At 40.1% G+C, this 18,599-nt stretch overlaps 1 protein-coding gene across 1 annotated transcript in view; it reads left to right on the top strand.

Annotated features, from left to right (window-relative positions):
- The window catches only part of plch2a (phospholipase C, eta 2a), a 108,623-nt gene that overhangs the window by 24,270 nt on the left and 65,754 nt on the right, over window positions 1–18,599 (top strand). The window contains 3 exon segments of the mRNA XM_034200708.1: window positions 8–154; window positions 4,894–5,137; window positions 5,619–5,748. Coding sequence (XP_034056599.1) covers window positions 8–154; window positions 4,894–5,137; window positions 5,619–5,748 — 521 coding nt within the window.

Here is an 18,599-nt window from a genome sequence, read left to right as displayed (position 1 = left end):
CCTGCAGTGGAGAAATGTATGAGCTCCATGCAGATGGGGACCCAGATGGTGAAGCTCCGCGGCGGCTCCAAAGGACTGGTGCGCTTCTTCTATCTGGACGAACACAAGTCCTGCATCCGCTGGAGGCCCTCACGCAAGAACGAGAAGGCCAAGAGTGAGTGTGTTCTTCCCCCTACAGTCACCAATTCAATCTGTCCTGCGGAGGGCAATTTAGTTGCAGTTTAGAATTATGAAAAGTCATGTGTGCCATGTGTTATGTGTTAGGAAAGGGCTGAGTGTTGCCTCTGTGCTGCTCTTAAGTGCAAAAACACATAGTCACACACCTAAGTGAAAGAACAAACAACTGTTAGCACATTTATAAGTTAAAACATATATACACAATATTTATTAAAGAGTGCATTTCATTCTGATGAAGTATTGTGGTGCTGCAGAGAAATCCCACCCTACAAATCATATTCTACTTAATCTATTCCATTGGTTGACCAATCACTAGAGAGCCAGCCAGCTAACCAATCAGAGCAGACTGGGCTCTGGTTTCAGACAGAGGGTGCAAAGAGGTGCTGCAGTACAGGCAGTATGAGAAGAATAAAGAGCTTTCTGAACATTAAAGCATGGAGACACTACATACTGATATACACCTGAACATCAGCAGGAGAGGACTCTTTAAAGTAGAGACACTACATACTGATATACACCTGAACATCAGCAGGAGAGGACTCTTTAAAGTAGAGACACTACATACTGATATACACCTGAACATCAGCAGGAGAGGACTCTTTAAAGTAGAGACACTACATACTGATATACACCTGAACATCAGCAGGAGAGGACTCTTTAAAGTAGAGACACTACATACTGATATACACCTGAACATCAGCAGGAGAGGACTCTTTAAAGTAGAGACACTACATACTGATATACACCTGAACATCAGCAGGAGAGGACTCTTTAAAGTAGAGACACTACATACTGATATACACCTGAACATCAACAGGAGAGGACTCTTTAAAGTAGAGACACTACATACTGATATACACCTGAACATCAGCAGGAGAGGACTCTTTAAAGTAGAGACACTACATACTGATATACACCTGAACATCAGCAGGAGAGGACTCTTTAAAGTAGAGACACTACATACTGATATACACCTGAACATCAGCAGGAGAGGACTCTTTAAAGTAGAGACACTTCATACTGATATACACCTGAACATCAGCAGGAGAGGACTCTTTAAAGTAGAGACACTACATACTGATATACACCTGAACATCAGCAGGAGAGGACTCTTTAAGTAGAGACACTACATACTGATATACACCTGAACATCAGCAGGAGAGGACTCTTTAAAGTAGAGACACTACATACTGATATACACCTGAACATCAGCAGGAGAGGACTCTTTAAAGTAGAGACACTACATACTGATATACACCTGAACATCAGCAGGAGAGGACTCTTTAAAGTAGAGACACTACATACTGATATACACCTGAACATCAGCAGGAGAGGACTCTTTAAAGTAGAGACACTAACATACTGATATACACCTGAACATCAGAAGGAGAGGACTCTTTAGAGTAGATACATTAAATACTGATATACACCTGAACATCAGCAGGAGAGGACTCTTTAAAGTAGAGACACTACATACTGATATACACCTGAACATCAGCAGGAGAGGACTCTTTAAAGTAGAGACACTACATACTGATATACACCTGAACATCAGCAGGAGAGGACTCTTTAAAGTAGAGACAACTAAATACTGATATACACCTGAACATCAGCAGGAGAGGACTCTTTAAAGTAGAGACACTAAATACTGATATACACCTGAACATCAGCAGGAGAGGACTCTTTAAAGTAGAGACACTAAATACTGATATACACCTGAACATCAGCATGATTTGGCCCCTTTTAACAAAACATACTTTTTTGGTACAGATCCTCTTCAAACTATCACAATAATCATTGAATGCATGTTCCAATTATACAATAATGATCAACATTTCCGATATCAAAAACATATCGCAATTGCAATATCAGTCATCATAATTGCAATTAGTTATTTTTTCCAATTTGATCTTGATTGATCTTATCTAACAGGAAATCCAAAATCCATATGAACAAACCCCCACATTGGTTTGGGCCTGGAGCTGCTGCAGGTTACTGTCGAGGAACAGAGCCATTACCCTGTGGTGTCAGGATAAGTGCTATCATGAATCTGGAAAGTATTTGGACCATTTAGATGTTGCTCCTACAGTAAGCATTCCCTCAGGCTTGGAAGTGTTCTTGTTATTTAGAACTGGACATGTATTTCCCCTGCACACAGGTTCATTGCAACAGGCAAACAAACAACTTCCTGCAGTGTTTTAGAATGAAAGAAGGCAGAGGAGGGTCTTAGCAGTGCTCGCCGTGAGAGCGTCTCCGGGGACTTAGGGATCAGTTTCCTGTTGCTCTGCCTCCTCTGTAGCCCAGGATTTAATAAGCTTCTTAAGCCGATTTAATTATTCATCAGCTTTAATCTTCCCAAACAGTGTCTTACACACACTTGCCACTAAATGAAAATGACAGGGGGGTTGGGGCATCCTTTAAAGACATTCAAGCTAAATCACAGAATGTGTCCTTAAACCTTTAGGGTTGGATAAGTAAAAGATTAAGTCAAACACAAATATCTATACAATCTTCGTAATAACTCCTATGAAACCCCATATTTTTTTGCATGAAGGTAAATAAGATTATTCCGCACACCAGTGACTTAATATCTCTTAATCCACCCACAGCATTCTTCTGATCATCTGAGACTGGAGTAGGATTGATCTGCTGTCCTCTATAAGCTCTGTGTTACACTCACTCTGGTGCACATTTCTTTCTTTCCCGCCCAAAACAATAACCAACAACCCAAACGGAAATGTACGCAAACAGCTGACAACAAATCCATTGTCCTTCAGTCAAGACATGATCGAATGGAACTGGATATTTTGACAAAAATTTCCTGATTTGGTTTCAGATAGATACATTAAGAAGTGAATAAATACTTTGAATTCAACATGTGTGGAAAAATAACTAATATAAATGAACATCAGAATATCAGTGTGTGCTGTGTCAAAGTCTTAACAAATGTTTAACCCTGTGTGGCTCCTTTTTTATTAAATAATTGTTAGTAGTAGTGGTAGTGGTGCACTGATTCTTGACACAGGTCAGGTATACCCAGTCGGAATTTAAGAGGACACATTTTGTATCCTAAATATCTTGGTTTCTTCTTTGCTAAGGTCACATTGTTCTGTACTTAATTGAAAACATCTTATTAATGATTATTTATTTTCTCTTGTATTTATTTGCATTGCATTCGATATTGAGGTAATCCAAAAGTAACAAAGTAATCAGGTTACATTACTTTTACATTTTGATACTCAGATTACATTACTGATTATTTTTTTGGACATCTTACTAGTAATTACATTTTTAAAGTAACCCTCGCCACAGGAGGTAGAGCTGTGGTCCACCAATCAGAAGGTCTGTATTTAAGTACTGCTGTGCATACATATACCCGTGTAGAGCCACTGGCATGGCTGCAGACATTGTGTTCAGTCTTGTTGGATTCAATATTGATCAGACTGTCACATAATACATGTCAAGTCTTGCTGTGAGATAGAGAGGAGCACTGACAACCACATGGGAGCACACTCAGCAGCTTTGACATCCAACACACACACACACACACACACACACACACACACACACACACACACACACACACACACACACACACACACACACACAAACCTCAGCCTGGGGGAGGGTGTGTGTTGCTATAGCTGCAGGAGGAATGAGTGTGTATAATGTATCCTTGTACTGTGTATGACTGAAACGAAGAAAGATTTGAATGATACTTGCATAAGAATTCTTTGAAGGTAATGGATGTTTTTTTAGGAATTGAACCTGGTCCACTCAACAGGAGTACTTATCGTGTGCTCGCCGTCATGGGGAAATCTAATTAATGACTGGAAGCAGTGTCTTCTGGTAAAATATCATTACCATCTCATACATGTTGAATCCTCCGTTTCACAGAGCCTGAAATAGGATGGAATAATTTCCCCATTAAACCATCCCTTTGTCCACTACAATTAATTCACTATTTTGCCAGAGGTGGAAATTGTGAAAACCAATACAGTGCTGAAGACTGTAGAAGGGAATGCTGGTTTCATTATCCTGAGGTTTGCTTGTTTTTTTTAAATAGATTTCATTTTGTATCAGCGATTGATGATAGGCCTCCACAAGGCTTAAAATATTCTGGATCTACCTACTCTATGGGAGGAGGAAGAATAGAGAAAAGTTGCAACACCACACACCAATAGTCAATTACCAAATAAGTCATGCATTCAAAAATGCACTTGCACAGTATTATCAGCAACAATGTACTGAAAGTATCAAAAGCAAAACCCATTAGGTGACTCCACCTCCACTAAGTGTCTTCGCTGATTTACATTTTTCCTAATGTTGTATTGTAAAATGTGTGGGAGAGAAACTCCCTCTGGAAGGAACACAGGGATTTTAGCCTTTGCAGACCATTTACAACACATTACAGGAAATGGGAAAACTCCAAAAAGTATTAAAGGGCCCCTTAATGAAGACTTTTCTATCACATGCCTTCATTTTAAACTTAGAATCTGGAAAACAAATAAAGTGAAAAGTCTTTAAACACATGTATCATGTCTCACACATCACAGACACAATCCTGTTTATACGGAAATGTTGTAAATAAAATACCTAATAAACTGCTGGATGATTCAGTAATTGATATAGATGTTATGATATTGGAGGTAATGTATTCCTTCAAATAAAAGCACTTTGTTACATTCCACCACTGACCTCCTGTCTCTCCATCAGTCTCCGTGGACTCTGTGCGGGAGGTGTGTGAGGGGAAGCAGTCGGAGATCTTCCAGCGCTACTCCGATGGCAGCTTCGACCCCAACTGCTGCTTCAGCCTGTACTACGGAGAGCACATGGAGTCCCTGGACCTGGTGTCGGGCAACGGGGAGGAGGCCCGCACCTGGATCACCGGCCTCAAGTACCTGATGGCCGGCATCAGTGACGAGGACAGCCTGGCCAAGAGGCAGCGCACCCGAGACCAATATCCTTCAGCCATACAGAAAGGGCGAGGGGGGGGGGGTTCACACATGGGCTGGTGATTTCAGGCTGCAACCACCTGTAAATATATATTTGTGTATATAATGTAGAGGTCATTGAATTTCTAACTACATCCCTGTCGTACGGCTGCCATCACCACCGCTAAGCTAAAGGCAGCTAATGTTCGCCCTAATGGGCTTAGCAGTGTCATTTAGCCATGTGTTAGCATCAGCTGTTTTTCACCAGTGCAGTAGGCTACTTACCGACTTGTTTATGTCATAGAACAAATCATGAAAATCTCTAGTTGTTGTTAACCGTAGACCCTATTCCTATTTCAGGCTTCTAACAAAAACATACTTTGACATTGAATGACGTTGACAAGGGAAATGGAAGTGGTGAAATGCTAACTCATTTCTGGCTTTTGGAACTCAGTCATGCAGCTCTCTACAAAGCGTCCACCTTTCCTTAACCCTCGGTGTGGTCACATGGCTGAAGCAGACCTTCACGGAGGCCGATAAGAACGGTGACAGCAGCCTCAGCATCGGAGAGGTTATGCAGCTGCTGCACAAACTCAACGTCAACCTGCCCCGACAGAAGGTCAAACAGATGTTCAAGGTAAGACAGGAATTATTTACTTTATTTGATCATTTTACAGTAATTAGTGTTCATATTTTGCTTTTAGGTTTAATATAGTGTTTAAAGTTGAAAACATATAAGCATAAGATATGGAATAGGATCAAAAATGCTTAATAAGTACAGCAGTACATCATCTGCGTTTGTTGGTCATGATCGGTTGTTTGTATGATTTGTATTGTTTGCCGAATATTGTGTGATGGTAAATGTTGCGGCCACAAGGTATTGTGAGACAGCATTTTATCCTTTCATAAAGGATGGTCCAGTGTTTCCTAAGCTAAAGTAGATAATAAAGGAAGCCTCAAAGCTCCTTTTTTATCATCTACAGCAGTGCTTCTCAAACTGTTTTCAGTAATGTACCCCCTTTGAAACATTCTCTCAGCCAAGAACCCCCTGACCAACCCCAAACATTTTTGATAGTAAAAGCCTATATAAATAATTACAATATAGTGATGTTCCATCAGTGTGTGATTTATTAACCCCTTCATGCATGAATTACAACAAACTAAGGATATGCATGAAAACAAAGAACATAACGACATTTTTTTTAAACAGATTTTTCCAAGGAGTTTTTCAATTGAAATAATAATATGTTTAACAAACCAATGAACAAAATGATATATTATGAAAAACTATACAATGCAGACCACAAATTTGACATGTTTATATGAGGACCGCCTTGGTGGTTCTTGGAATATTTTATATAAAATCGTGTTTTCTATTGAATTTATTGTACTAAGATTATTTTTGTAATCATGCATGCTATTTTTTAAATTAACCTTTTTTTTTTATATATCTCACATACCCCCTGCAGTACCCTATCGTACCCCTAGGGATCCGCGTAACCCCATTTGAGAATCACTGATCTAGAGAATCCAAACTAGGAAGCCTTGGCCTAAAACCTCAAAGCTGGAGGTCATAGGTGTCGGTACATTTGGTTAGGAAGGTCTATTAGAGCAACACACAACAGGTGGATTTAATGATGGGATTGAACTGACTCACAAAGCATGCTTACGACTTTAACCTCTAAAAAGAATAACTAATCATCCGTTTTAAATGTAATAAAGCTTTATAGCTAACGAGCAGTACACAGCGGTCCAGACTGTAAACAGCCTCATCAGGTCACTAGAGTCTGCAGTGTACTTCCTGGCAGGTTGTAAAGACTCTTTGACTGACGGCTGCAGATGTTGGCAGACTCTCAGCTCAGACTCTCAGCCTGTGCTCCGCAGCAGAGGATCAGCATGCTGCCGTCTGAAGCGTGTTCTTCAGCCCCATCCCCCCAACAGGGCAGCGAGCCCATATGGTGCTGCTGGGACACAGATGGTCTCTGGTGTAATGCAGGGTAAACACACCAGGGACTGATCTGGCCCTGTACCTGTCTGTGGACACTAATGGAGATTTGTGTGTTGACAATCTCTACGTTGTTTTACCGGCTTAACCTACTTACAGTGGAGAGAAACCTGTGCACCTCCTAAAGTTTGAACTCTTTCACTGCTCAGTCTGTGACAAGGAAAACCTGATCACATGTCAGAGCAAATATCTTAACATTAATCAGGATATGTACGATGCACCAGGCAATTATGTTAATCAGTGAAGACAAAATATACATACATGCATTTTCTTTTTGCATTTCTGTTGTGAAAACTCCTAATAAACCCCCATATTTTCAATATACCTATGAAAGCCATACATCCAATGAATTCCCTAAGTTTCTTTTATGTGTTGAAATAGTGTCATGAAGCTTTGATTATCCTACAGCTCACAACAGTTCATTTAATGGAGCAACGACATATTTAAAAAAACTGTCTCATTAGATACAAAATAGCATGAAAAATGTCCTACTAGAAACGCTAAGCGACAGTTAAACAGTAAGCTACACAGTTTAAAAACAATACTCAAGAGGTCTCTCTTCGCAGCAAGTGAGATTTATACCACACGTAGTAATTGTCATGGTGCCATGAAAGTTAACACTGTCAGCGACAACGTCACGTTACTGGAGAGTTATAACAGCCGTTTGTTACAAAGCTACATGAAACATTCAATTATAAAAACAGTCACAATACAATGAGACTGCTACTATAGGGACTATAGATCCTGGCATAATAATACAATTGGGCTTATTGGATCCACAAGAGTGTCAGCTTGGTAGTCATTCCTAATTTATGCAGTTCTAAGACTGTTTAGGGACCTATAATGCAGAATAGAGTATTTTTAGAATATGCATCATTTTAATTGGGAGCGTAATTTGCCTTCTTCCCAACAATCTAGCATGGCATGTTTGGTGGAAATGGATTTGTTTACGTTTGGCCAGGTTTCATATGATACCACTTTTTTGATGCTATAGCCTCTCACAGAAAGTAAAGTCAGGTCTGCTCTCACAGGTTAAAACAACAACAGGTAAAGAGATGGCAGAAGAAGAAAAGATGAATCATATCATTTAACATTTGCAAAACATAGATAGACAAAAGTGAAGATTGGGTTATTGATCCCAAAGGGAAATTGCTGTGTCACAGGCTGCAGACATCACATAAATCAAACAAATATAATAATAATGAGGTTGGAAGGAAGAAGATATAATGAAAAAAGACTATCAAATACAAAAACAGTTGAGAGCAGAAATATAAAAGTAATCTGTTTTAATTACAATTGATACCAAATATGATAGTCATGTGATTATTTAGTGCCAGTCAAGTATTTATCATAATTCATTGCAAGGGCATCGTCCTGGAATAGCCTGTACATGAACCCATAGATTAACGACGGGTCCTGACAGTGCTAATAAATCAGAGGTATAACTGAGTTCATTAAAGTTCAAATGTAATGTAACTGTCATCAGTTTGGTTCCACCACTAAGTGACTAAATGCATCTGGTATGAGTCCCTCAGTAACATGCTGAGGGAGGATGAACAGTGTATACCTGCACCGACATGAATGCTCTTATAGTACCTCAAGTACTTTCTTTTTTTTATCGTTAACAGTTTAATACAAAATGAATATTACACAATAGAGTAATAATAATGCATTTATTTTATATAGGCGCCTTTCAAGGCTCTCAAGGTCGCCGTACAGATGCATAAAAAACAAGATACACAATACATAACACCAGCATAAGAGACATAAACAAGACAATGCAGTATATAAATCAATCAAATAAATACAAACAGAGGATGTTTGATGGATAATGATCAGTGTGGATATGCGAGTGTGAAGAGATGTGTTTTGAGGCGTGATTTGAAAATGGGGAGAGAGTCAGTGTTGCGGATGTCAGGTGGGAGAGAGTTCCAGAGGCAGGGTGCGGAGCGGCTGAAGGTTCTAGACCAGGCCTATTCAACTAGCGGCCCACGGGTCGAATCAGGCCCTTCAGAACTCTCTCCAAGCCCAAGAAACGTAAAGTTGATTCGGAAAATCGCCAATTCCAGAATGAATGGACTGACAAATATGTATTTACTTTGCCAGCCGCAACAAGTAATAAACCGGTGTGTTTATTGTGCAACGAAAGTATATCCGTGACGAAAGAATACAACGTAAAGCGACACTACAACTCAAATCACGGCTCGTTTTCTGCCAGTTTTCCCGTGGGCTCAGAGGAACGGAGAAGGAAAGTACAGGGACTGCTAGCATCATTTGAACGGAGTCAAGTGGCCAACAATGAGGAAGGTGGCCTTGCTTATACTGACAATGTTTGGATCTAACTATACATGTGAGTCTAGCTTTTCTCATATGAATGCCATCAAAACGAGGGCACGTTGCTCCATGACCAATGAGAAGTTGCATGAGTGTCTCAGGATTGCTCTTATGAGCCAAACTACTACTATCTCCTTAGTTTTAAAGATGCAACATTTTGTACTTTTGTGTCAAGCCTTGTAACTGAAGCTTTCCTACTTTTGTATGGACTGGTTGCTTTATGTAATGATTTATGTTGATACAATTAAAGTAAAAAAAAAAAGGGATGCACTTGACTAGTTCATTTAATGTATTAGTATATATTAACACTACTGCAAGCAAGAGTTATTTATTGTGATTCCTTGACAAAGTATTGTGTGGCCCACAAACCCCCAGTGATTTTCCTATTTGGCCCACTTGCTAATGAAGTTGAATAGCCCTGCTCTAGACCATGGTGGTTAAACGGAAGGGGGGTGCAGTGAGGTGGAGGGAAGCAGAAGACCTGAGAGTGCGGATGGGTGTGTTGATGTGCAGGAGGTCGGAGAGGTACAGAGGAGTGAGGTTATTGATGGCCTTAAAGGCGAGGAGCAGAATCTTAAAAATGATACGGGATTTTACGGGGAGCCAGTGAAGCTGCTGAAGAATAGGAGTGATGTGATTAATGGAGGGGGTTCTGGTGATGATGCGGGCGGCAGAGTTCTGGACCAGTTGAAGTCTGTGGATGGATTTGAGAGGGAGACCAAAGAGAAGGGAGTTGCAGTAGTCAATGCGGGAAGTGACCAGGGTGTGAACAATCAATCAATCAATCAATCAATGTTTATTTATATAGCCCAATATCACAAATGTTACATTTGTCTCAGTGGTCTTCACAGTTTGTACAGAATATCAGTATGACAATACGACACCTTCTGTCCTGAGACCCTCTGTCCTTAGACCCTCTGTCCTTTGACCCTCACATCGTACAAGGAAAAACTTCTGGAGAAAACCCACAGTTTAAAGGGAAAAATGGGAGAAACCTCAGGGAGAGCAACAGAGGAGGGATCCCTCTCCCAGGACGGACAGACGTGCAATAGATGCCGTGTGTAAATCGAAAAGATAATACATTTATAACATAGGTAGACCAAATGTTTGGAAATGCATGTGTCTATAATAAGAAGTTGAATCCACGAGGATGTCAGCAATCTTGTGGGAGCCATCAGGGAAGTAGTATGGTGAGAGTCTGGCAGGATCGCAGAGACAGGTTCAGCCACGACTCGAAGTCCAGGACTCAGATCCAGTGCTCAGGATAGAGGATCCAGGACACAACCACAGCAACAGGATTAGCCTCGACTCAGGATCCCGGCGTATATATGGACACAAAAAAGAGATTTGGGGGAAACTGGGTTAATCGGAACACAGGTACAGGTACAGTACACAGGTAAAAACAGCCAGAAAGACGGAGTAAGGTGCCCCCCCCAACAGTCCAAGCCTATAGCAGCTAAACTAACGTGTCTACATACATGCACACCCTTAGGATAGGTTGAGGGAAAAGGGTAGCAAGTAAGAAGTAGGAAACAGAGGTGGAGAGGCACACGCAGGGAAAAGGTACTGGAACCTTAATTGGAATTGGTTAGAGGTAAGGAGTAGGTCTGTGACTACGTTCCACACTCCCCGGCCGGGCTAGGCCTTCTCTGCAACCTGTTACCCTCTAATAGAACCTCGAGAGTTCAGAGAAGGGAAAGGTTTTGGATAAAGTTTTAAATATAAGATCTAAGTTTTTAGGATTTAAGTGAAAGAGTAAGAACTAAAATGTATAGGTGAAGAGGCACAACGTATCTACGTCAATGCACTCTTATTAGATTATTTTATTTTATTTTATCACTATAAGCTTTATCAAAAAGGAAGGTCTTAAGCGTACTCTTAAAAACGGATAGGCTGTCTGCCGCCCGAACACAAACTGGAAGCTGATTCCACAAATGTGGAGCTTGATAAGAAAAGGCTCTGGCTCCCATTGTACTTTTAGAAACTCTAGGAACAACCAACAACCCTGCATTCTTGGAACGCAATGCCCTAGTAGGACAGTAGGGTATAATGAGTTCTTTAAGGTAAGATGGCACCTGCCCATTAAGGGCTTTGTAGGCGAGAAGAATAATTTTAAATTCGATCCTGTGTTCTATAGGGAGCCAGTGTAAGGCAGCCAGAACAGGAGTAATGTGGTCCCTTTTCCTAACTCTGGTTAGTACACGAGCTGCAGCATTTTGAATCAGCTCAAGCGACTTAACTGACTTCTTGGTACACCCTGATAATAAGGGGTTACAATAATCCAGCCTTGAAGTAACAAATGCATGGACTAGTTTATCTGCATCGTTTTGAGGCAAGATATGCCTAATTTTGGCAATGTTGCGTAGATGAAAGAAGGCGGTCCTTGACATTGATTTTATGTGGGCGTTAAAAGATAAATCCTGATAAAATATAACACCAAGGTTCCTTACAGTCTCACTGGAGGCCAAATTAATGCCATCCATAGTTAGTATATCCTTAGATAATTTGTTTCATAGATTATTCGGGCCAAGTACAATAACTTTAATAACAGTTTTGGTCGTGTTTAACATCAAAAAGTTTAAGGTCATCCACATTTCTAAATCCTTGAGGCAGTCTTGAATTTGATTTAGGTGATTGGTTTCATCAGGCTTGATGGATAAATATAGTTGAGTATCATCCGCATAACAGTGGAAATTTACAGAATGATTCCTTATAATATTGCCTAGCGGAAGCATATAGTGTGAACAAAATAGGTCCGAGCACTGAGCCCTGTGGCACTCCATGGCTAACTTTAGTTTGCATGGAAGATTCATCGTTGACACACACAAACTGAGAGCGTTCAGACAAATAGGACCTAAAGCAGTTCCCTTTATGCCAACTAAGTGCTCTAGTCTTTGCAATAAGATATCATGGTCGATAGTATCAAATGCAGCACTGAGATCGAGCAAAACAAGAATAGAGTCCCTTGTCAGAGGCTATTAGAATGTCATTTGTGACTTTAACCAGAGCTGTCTCTGTGCTATGATGTGTTCTAAAGCCAGACTGAAAATCTTCAAATAAATCATTGTTTTTTAAGTAATCACACAACTGTTTTGCGACCGCTTTCTCAAGAATTTGAGAGGAATGGGAGATTAGAAATAGGTCTATAGTTGGCTAAAACCTCTGGATCGAGGTTGTGCTTTTTAAGAAGAGGTTTTATTACTGCAACTTTAAATGATTGTGGAACATAGCCTGATAATAAAGACATATTCATAATATTTAATAAATAAGTGCTAATTAATGGAAAAACTTACTTCAACAGCTTAGTTGGAATTGGGTCTAACATGCACGTTGATGGTTTAGAAGAGAGAATCATTGAATTTAATTGTTCAAGGTTTATGGCTGAAAAGCATTCTAGTTTACTATCTAGTGTAATATTAGAGCTTACATTTCCAGGAGCTGTTGAAAACACTATACTGGTCAAAGGCAGGAGGTCATTGATTTTGTTTCTAAGAGTAACAATTGTATCATTAAAAAGCACATCAAATCATTGCTACTGAGTGCTATGGGAATAGAAGGCGGTGCTCTTAGGGTTAAGAGTACACTGCCTTTTTTTCTAAACTTGTCCAAATGTAAGTGAAGCTAGTGCTATTGAATAATTGTATCTACATTATCCGTAGTTGTTTTATCCACATTTCCCTTTTACAGCATTTTATGATTTTCCTGTATGAGCACTTATCTCTCAAATGTCCCATTTAAATCATGAACACACTAACATGAGGAAACAAGAAGAGTTTAAAAAACAACAGAGTTGAAATGCAGTTTGTGGTACAAGTACATTCTTTTATGAAGACCTGGAGATGCACTAGTGTCACGACCCGTCCCCCTACCACGCGGTAGTGGCTCGTGGGAAGACCCGCAACATAAAAACAAACAACACCAAACACACAGTATAATTAACGTCGAGCATTTATTGACAGCACAGTCGTAACTTGAATGCCAACCGGCAAAAGGAACAAAGTCTGGAGGACGGCAAAAACAAACAAAAAGGAAGAAGGGGGCCTGGGCCAGCCACACCATGGGCCGTAGGACCCAGAACTTCCCTCCTCTACCCAGAGATCTAACACAACCTAAGGGAAAAACAAAGCCGCGAAAAACCTAATCTAACATCCTCCAGAGTTCACACAATAATAAGACAGCAAAGAGAATTACGGATGCACACGTGGGGTGAGAGGCAATCCACGGATATAATCGCTCGGCATCAGGACAGGAAAAAGAGACCTCTTCTTCTCCAGCTTCTCCTTTTTAAGTCGTCCCCAGCTGAATGTAATTAGGACACCTGGGGGAGGCGGAGCAGGTGTACCTGTGCAGCAGAGAGACAGAGAAAAACACAGAGCACGTAACAACTAGAAATCTCAAAAAGCTAGGCGGTGGATATTTTATCAGCATTTATTATTAAGAATCAAAAGGAATTATTATTTTGTAAAATACTTGAAATAACACTCAATATACCCCAATGAAAGACAGTTAGGGCTACTGGTTTATTTTGGAATATATTTATACCTTCAGAAATTCGATCCATTGACTTTGGACAGTATTGGATTGGAACCGAGTACTGGATCAGCGCATCCATAATTAGGATGCTACTCAACATCAAACTCAAATGCACCTGAGGCAGATGGGAATATCTTTTGTTCTGCATGAAGTTGGTAATACAGACTAAGTATTGGACACATTGACATTTGAACTGCTCACCAAAGTTATTAGGATTGTCCTGAGGAGAACATGAATGTTTGTACGCAAATGTAATGACATTATAAAAACATGGTGGCACTATTACCAAAGTCCTGAGGATCCATTGACAAAGAAGCTTATCTGAACAGAATGTACTCCCAGTCTGTCAAAAGGTGGTTGAGATATTTCACAGGATAAGTGTAATCTGTTGGTGGTGCTAAAGGAAAAGTCTCTGGGTTACCAAAGTCATGCAGGTATATCCTCTGGGGACCTTGAATATCTGTAAAGAAAACTTCAAAGGGGCCCTCTTATGCTTTTTGGGTTTTCCCTCTCCTGTCGTGTTCTAAAGGTTTCTGTGCATGTAAATGGTCTGGAAAGGTAAAATCCCTGTGTTCCCTCCAGAGGGAGTTTCTCTCCCACACACACAGCCCCCCCCCCCCCCCCTTGCCTAAAACGCATCCATTGGATTCCTTTGTTTACTTCAGTAGCAGAGTGACATCACTATGTCACACAATTGCTTCGATTGGCTAGTCTTCCAACATATTGTATGTGATAGACCTTAGTCTATCCCCTTAGAGTGATCTCTAAGGGGTTGACCAACAGAGCCAGTCAGCTAACCAATCAGACTGGGCTCTGGTTTCAGACAGAGGGTGAAAAGAGGTGCTACAGCACAGGCAGTATGAGAGAAATAAAGAGCTTTTTGAACATTAAAGCATGGAGACATGTCACAGTAGAGACACTACATACTGATGTGAACCTAAAAACAAGTATAATATATCTTCTTTAATTGCAAGTCATGCTTATGGAAGTCCCCGTTGACTGAGTGGTATGTTGTTAGTGAAAATGAGTCGCAAAAAGTTTTGCAAAGTTTTTTTTGTGATAGTGATAGTTGTAAATGAGAGCAGAGAAGTAGGTTCTCTAGCAGAGGCCTTGCTCAATGATTTATCACAGCAGAGACTTGCAGATGTGTAGGCAAATCTTTGTAGTGGGAGAACGCTGCAATTCCAACTGATGAATGAATCCATGTTAGCTGTCGAGCTAAAACGCAGAGGAACAAGCCTGCTAACAATGTAAAGGAGACCTATTATGCAAAATGCACTTTTTGATGTCTTTTATACATAAATAAGTGTCCCCGGTGTGTCAGGGAACTCACAAAGTATCAGAAAACTAAACCCTCTCTCTTTTCCTCCTGGGGTGCTAACAAGCAGATCCAGAATTTTCGCTCTTATTACGTCATTGGCGACATCCGGCCGACGTGACACGTCCCAACCTATCGTCTCCGTATACAGTCACAGCTGTCTGTCTGTGTATTCAGCAGGATGTCTGCTGGAGGCTTAGAGTAAAGTTGTTATACATAATAGTAATACATATAATGGCACTGTTCTAGCGGTAAACACTTAAGAAAGAACATGTCAAGCTATGTGCTGTATCAGAAACAATGCGTGGCGTGTTTTGGGAGTAATATGCTGTGTGTTTACATTAGCAAGCATGCTAACACTCAGAGCTAACCATGGAGCTAACGCTGTAGGCTACTGGAGAGAATATGTGTAACTAGGGCTGTCAGTCGATTACAATATTTAATCGCAAACTAATCGCACATTTTTGATCTGTTCTAAATGTACCTTAGAGGAATATTTTTCAAGTTTTTAATACTCTTATCAACATTTGAGTGGACAAATATGCTTTATGCAAATGTTTATTATCATTTGAACAATGACAAATATTCTCATGAATATTAAACACAACAACCTCTGAACATTACAAATATTCGCCTCAATTCAACCTGGAACCTCTCTCATTCAATAATACGTGTGTGTGTGTGTGTGTGTGTGTGTGTGTGTTGTGTGTGTGTGTGTGTGTGTGTGTGTGTGTGTGTGTGTGTGTGTGTGTGTGTGTGTGTGGTGTGTGTGTGTGTGTGTGTGTGTGTGTGTGTGTGTGTGTGTGTGTGTGTGTGTGTGTGTGTGTGTGTGTGTGTGTGTGTGTGTGTGTGTGTGTGTGTGTGTGTGTGTGTGTGTGTGTGTGTGTGTGTGTGTGTGTGTGTGTGTGTGTGTGTGTGTGTGTGTCTTTCTGCAGCTGTGCTTCTGCCAAGTTGTTATCCCCCTGGGGCTAACATGTGTCCTGATTAAGACAAGATTCTTCTGCAAAGAAGTCAGAGAAACAGCAATGGGGATCCACATTTCTTAAATGTTTTTTTCCATATGTTCATCACCACTTCTTCTTTTGAAATATAACTGTAAATGTAGTGTGTATCACTGCAGCCTCGCCACAAGACACTGCTGTGAGCTCCGTCTAATAAAGCTTGCCATATGATTAATTCTGTCTCTCTTCTTCTGTCACTCGTGTCACAACTAAGTGACATGTATGCAAACCAGCAGCAGAGTCTGGTGACGTGAAGTGTTGTCCCTGTCTCTGAGTCCTCTTGCTTCCTGTGAATGAGCTGTGTCAGGCAGAGAACACTGTGCTTACTGTTGGGATGCTAAATCTGTTAGCGGAGACAGTTTTTACGTAAGATTCAGAAGAGTGACACCAATACTTGGAGTTAGAGGAAGTGACTCATGACTTCAGTACTCTGTGTGCGGGACTTCATGCTGCCTTCTCAGGCACAACTATAAATGTGTGCAACCAGCTAGAACCTCGCCCTGTGGACAGATTTATGAAAAGTTCACTCGTAACACCAATGGCAACATTCTGGAGATGTACTTATCCAACACACAGATTTGGTATTTGCGACATAACGCACATGATTATAATTTAGTATCATCTAGATATGACTGTTTCCTCATTCAACGTAGTCTATTCATTCTGTTTTATGGTTAGGTGCAGGGTTACATCATTTCCAGTGAAGCCACTGTAATCCCTTGCACATGATATTTGGTTCTTCACATGATGTGGAAGCCTCTCCATTACAACATACCGGTACAGTGCCACTTCCAAGTGGACCCATTGCTAACCCTCCTGTCGGCTGCTTGCAGGATTCTCAAGAAGCGCTAATCATTTTTTGACTCTTGAGAAGTGGAGAGTTTGGTTGTGACCTACCAACAACCAGCCATTGTGAGGTTGCAAAAAGGAGGCCAATTTTATAGAAGTCCACGAGAGAATTACCCTACTTATCACTTGATTTATTACCTCAGTAAATATTTTCCTGATGAGTTTATTGTCTCAATACCTCGTTTCAAGGCTTCTACAGTACAACATGAATTTACTTTTGGAAATGTATATCCCATTTAGAATACATTTGATGATGAAGCAGGATATGATTTAGGCATAGCTACGTTGTAATGAACACACCCACACACCCACCAACGGAGCATGAGATATGACGGACGTTACTTTATTTATAGTCAGATAATAATGAAATTCTTTAGGTAAGGATGGGGGATCGAGTGCAGCAGTTCATTTGTTGGGGAACTCCGGGATAAGTCTCCACCCAAAAGTGTGATGGATTTCAATATGGATGCCTTTATTAAAGTATTCCCATACCAAATTATAATAAGTAAGACATATGAATAAGAAAAAGCACGCAGAATCATATTATTTCTCTGTGGAAAGAGAAAGTCGTTTTTGATCTATGAGTAAACATTTTAGCAAACTAGCTTTATGTTGGTCAATGAACAATATTACACACTTGTTAATAAAGAATACTTACTAATTATAAAAAGTGTGGTCACATTTTAAATTAAAAGTTATATTTTAATATAATAACAGCGCTGGAGCCCTGGGCCTGGCAGCAGCATATGGCCTCAGAAGCTTAGCCAAGAAATGAAGAGGGGTAACAGTCGACAGTCTGTCATAGACGTTTTTCATTATTTTAAGATCTTGTTGGCATTGTTTGTTCGTGTTGAATCAATCCATGGTTTATATACATATTTTAATATATGTTGTTCCTTATTGTTCTTTATCTTAGACTGAAATCAGAAGGATTTTTAGCTTTAGGTTGTTTCTGATGTTTACTTGGCTTTGACAAAAAGGGTTTTGTCAGATAATTCATCTTAAACAAGACTAAGAATTTAACAGTTTTGTAATCTACAACTTCTGTAAAATGTCTCAGTTCTTTAACAATGACCAGACTCAATTGTCTAGATATGACTGTTTCCTCATTCAACGTAGTAAGTAAGGCTGACTGTCTGAAACTCACATGAATAAATAGCTGAGATACCAACACTACATACAAAAAAGTCCAATTATGCTTCATTCAACATTACAAACACAAATTGCATATTCCTGGAGGAAAGTTATTGTATTGACATGTGATGTCAGGGAATGACGATTTTTGAATAAGTATTGACATTTAGTAAATGGGTCATTTCAGTAAATACAAAATATATGTATAAATATATTTATTCAATTAAAATAATTACATTTTAATATAGACAATGTATACACAAAGGTGGCGAAAAAGAAAGGTGAACTGGGAGGGCAGAAAGCTTAGCTTAGAA

The sequence above is a fragment of the Gymnodraco acuticeps genome, unplaced genomic scaffold (genome assembly GCF_902827175.1).
Source record: "Gymnodraco acuticeps unplaced genomic scaffold, fGymAcu1.1, whole genome shotgun sequence".
Taxonomy (NCBI): Eukaryota; Metazoa; Chordata; class Actinopteri; order Perciformes; family Bathydraconidae; genus Gymnodraco; species Gymnodraco acuticeps.
Note: the sequence above shows the minus strand (reverse complement) of the source record. Positions and strands in the feature narration are given on the sequence as shown.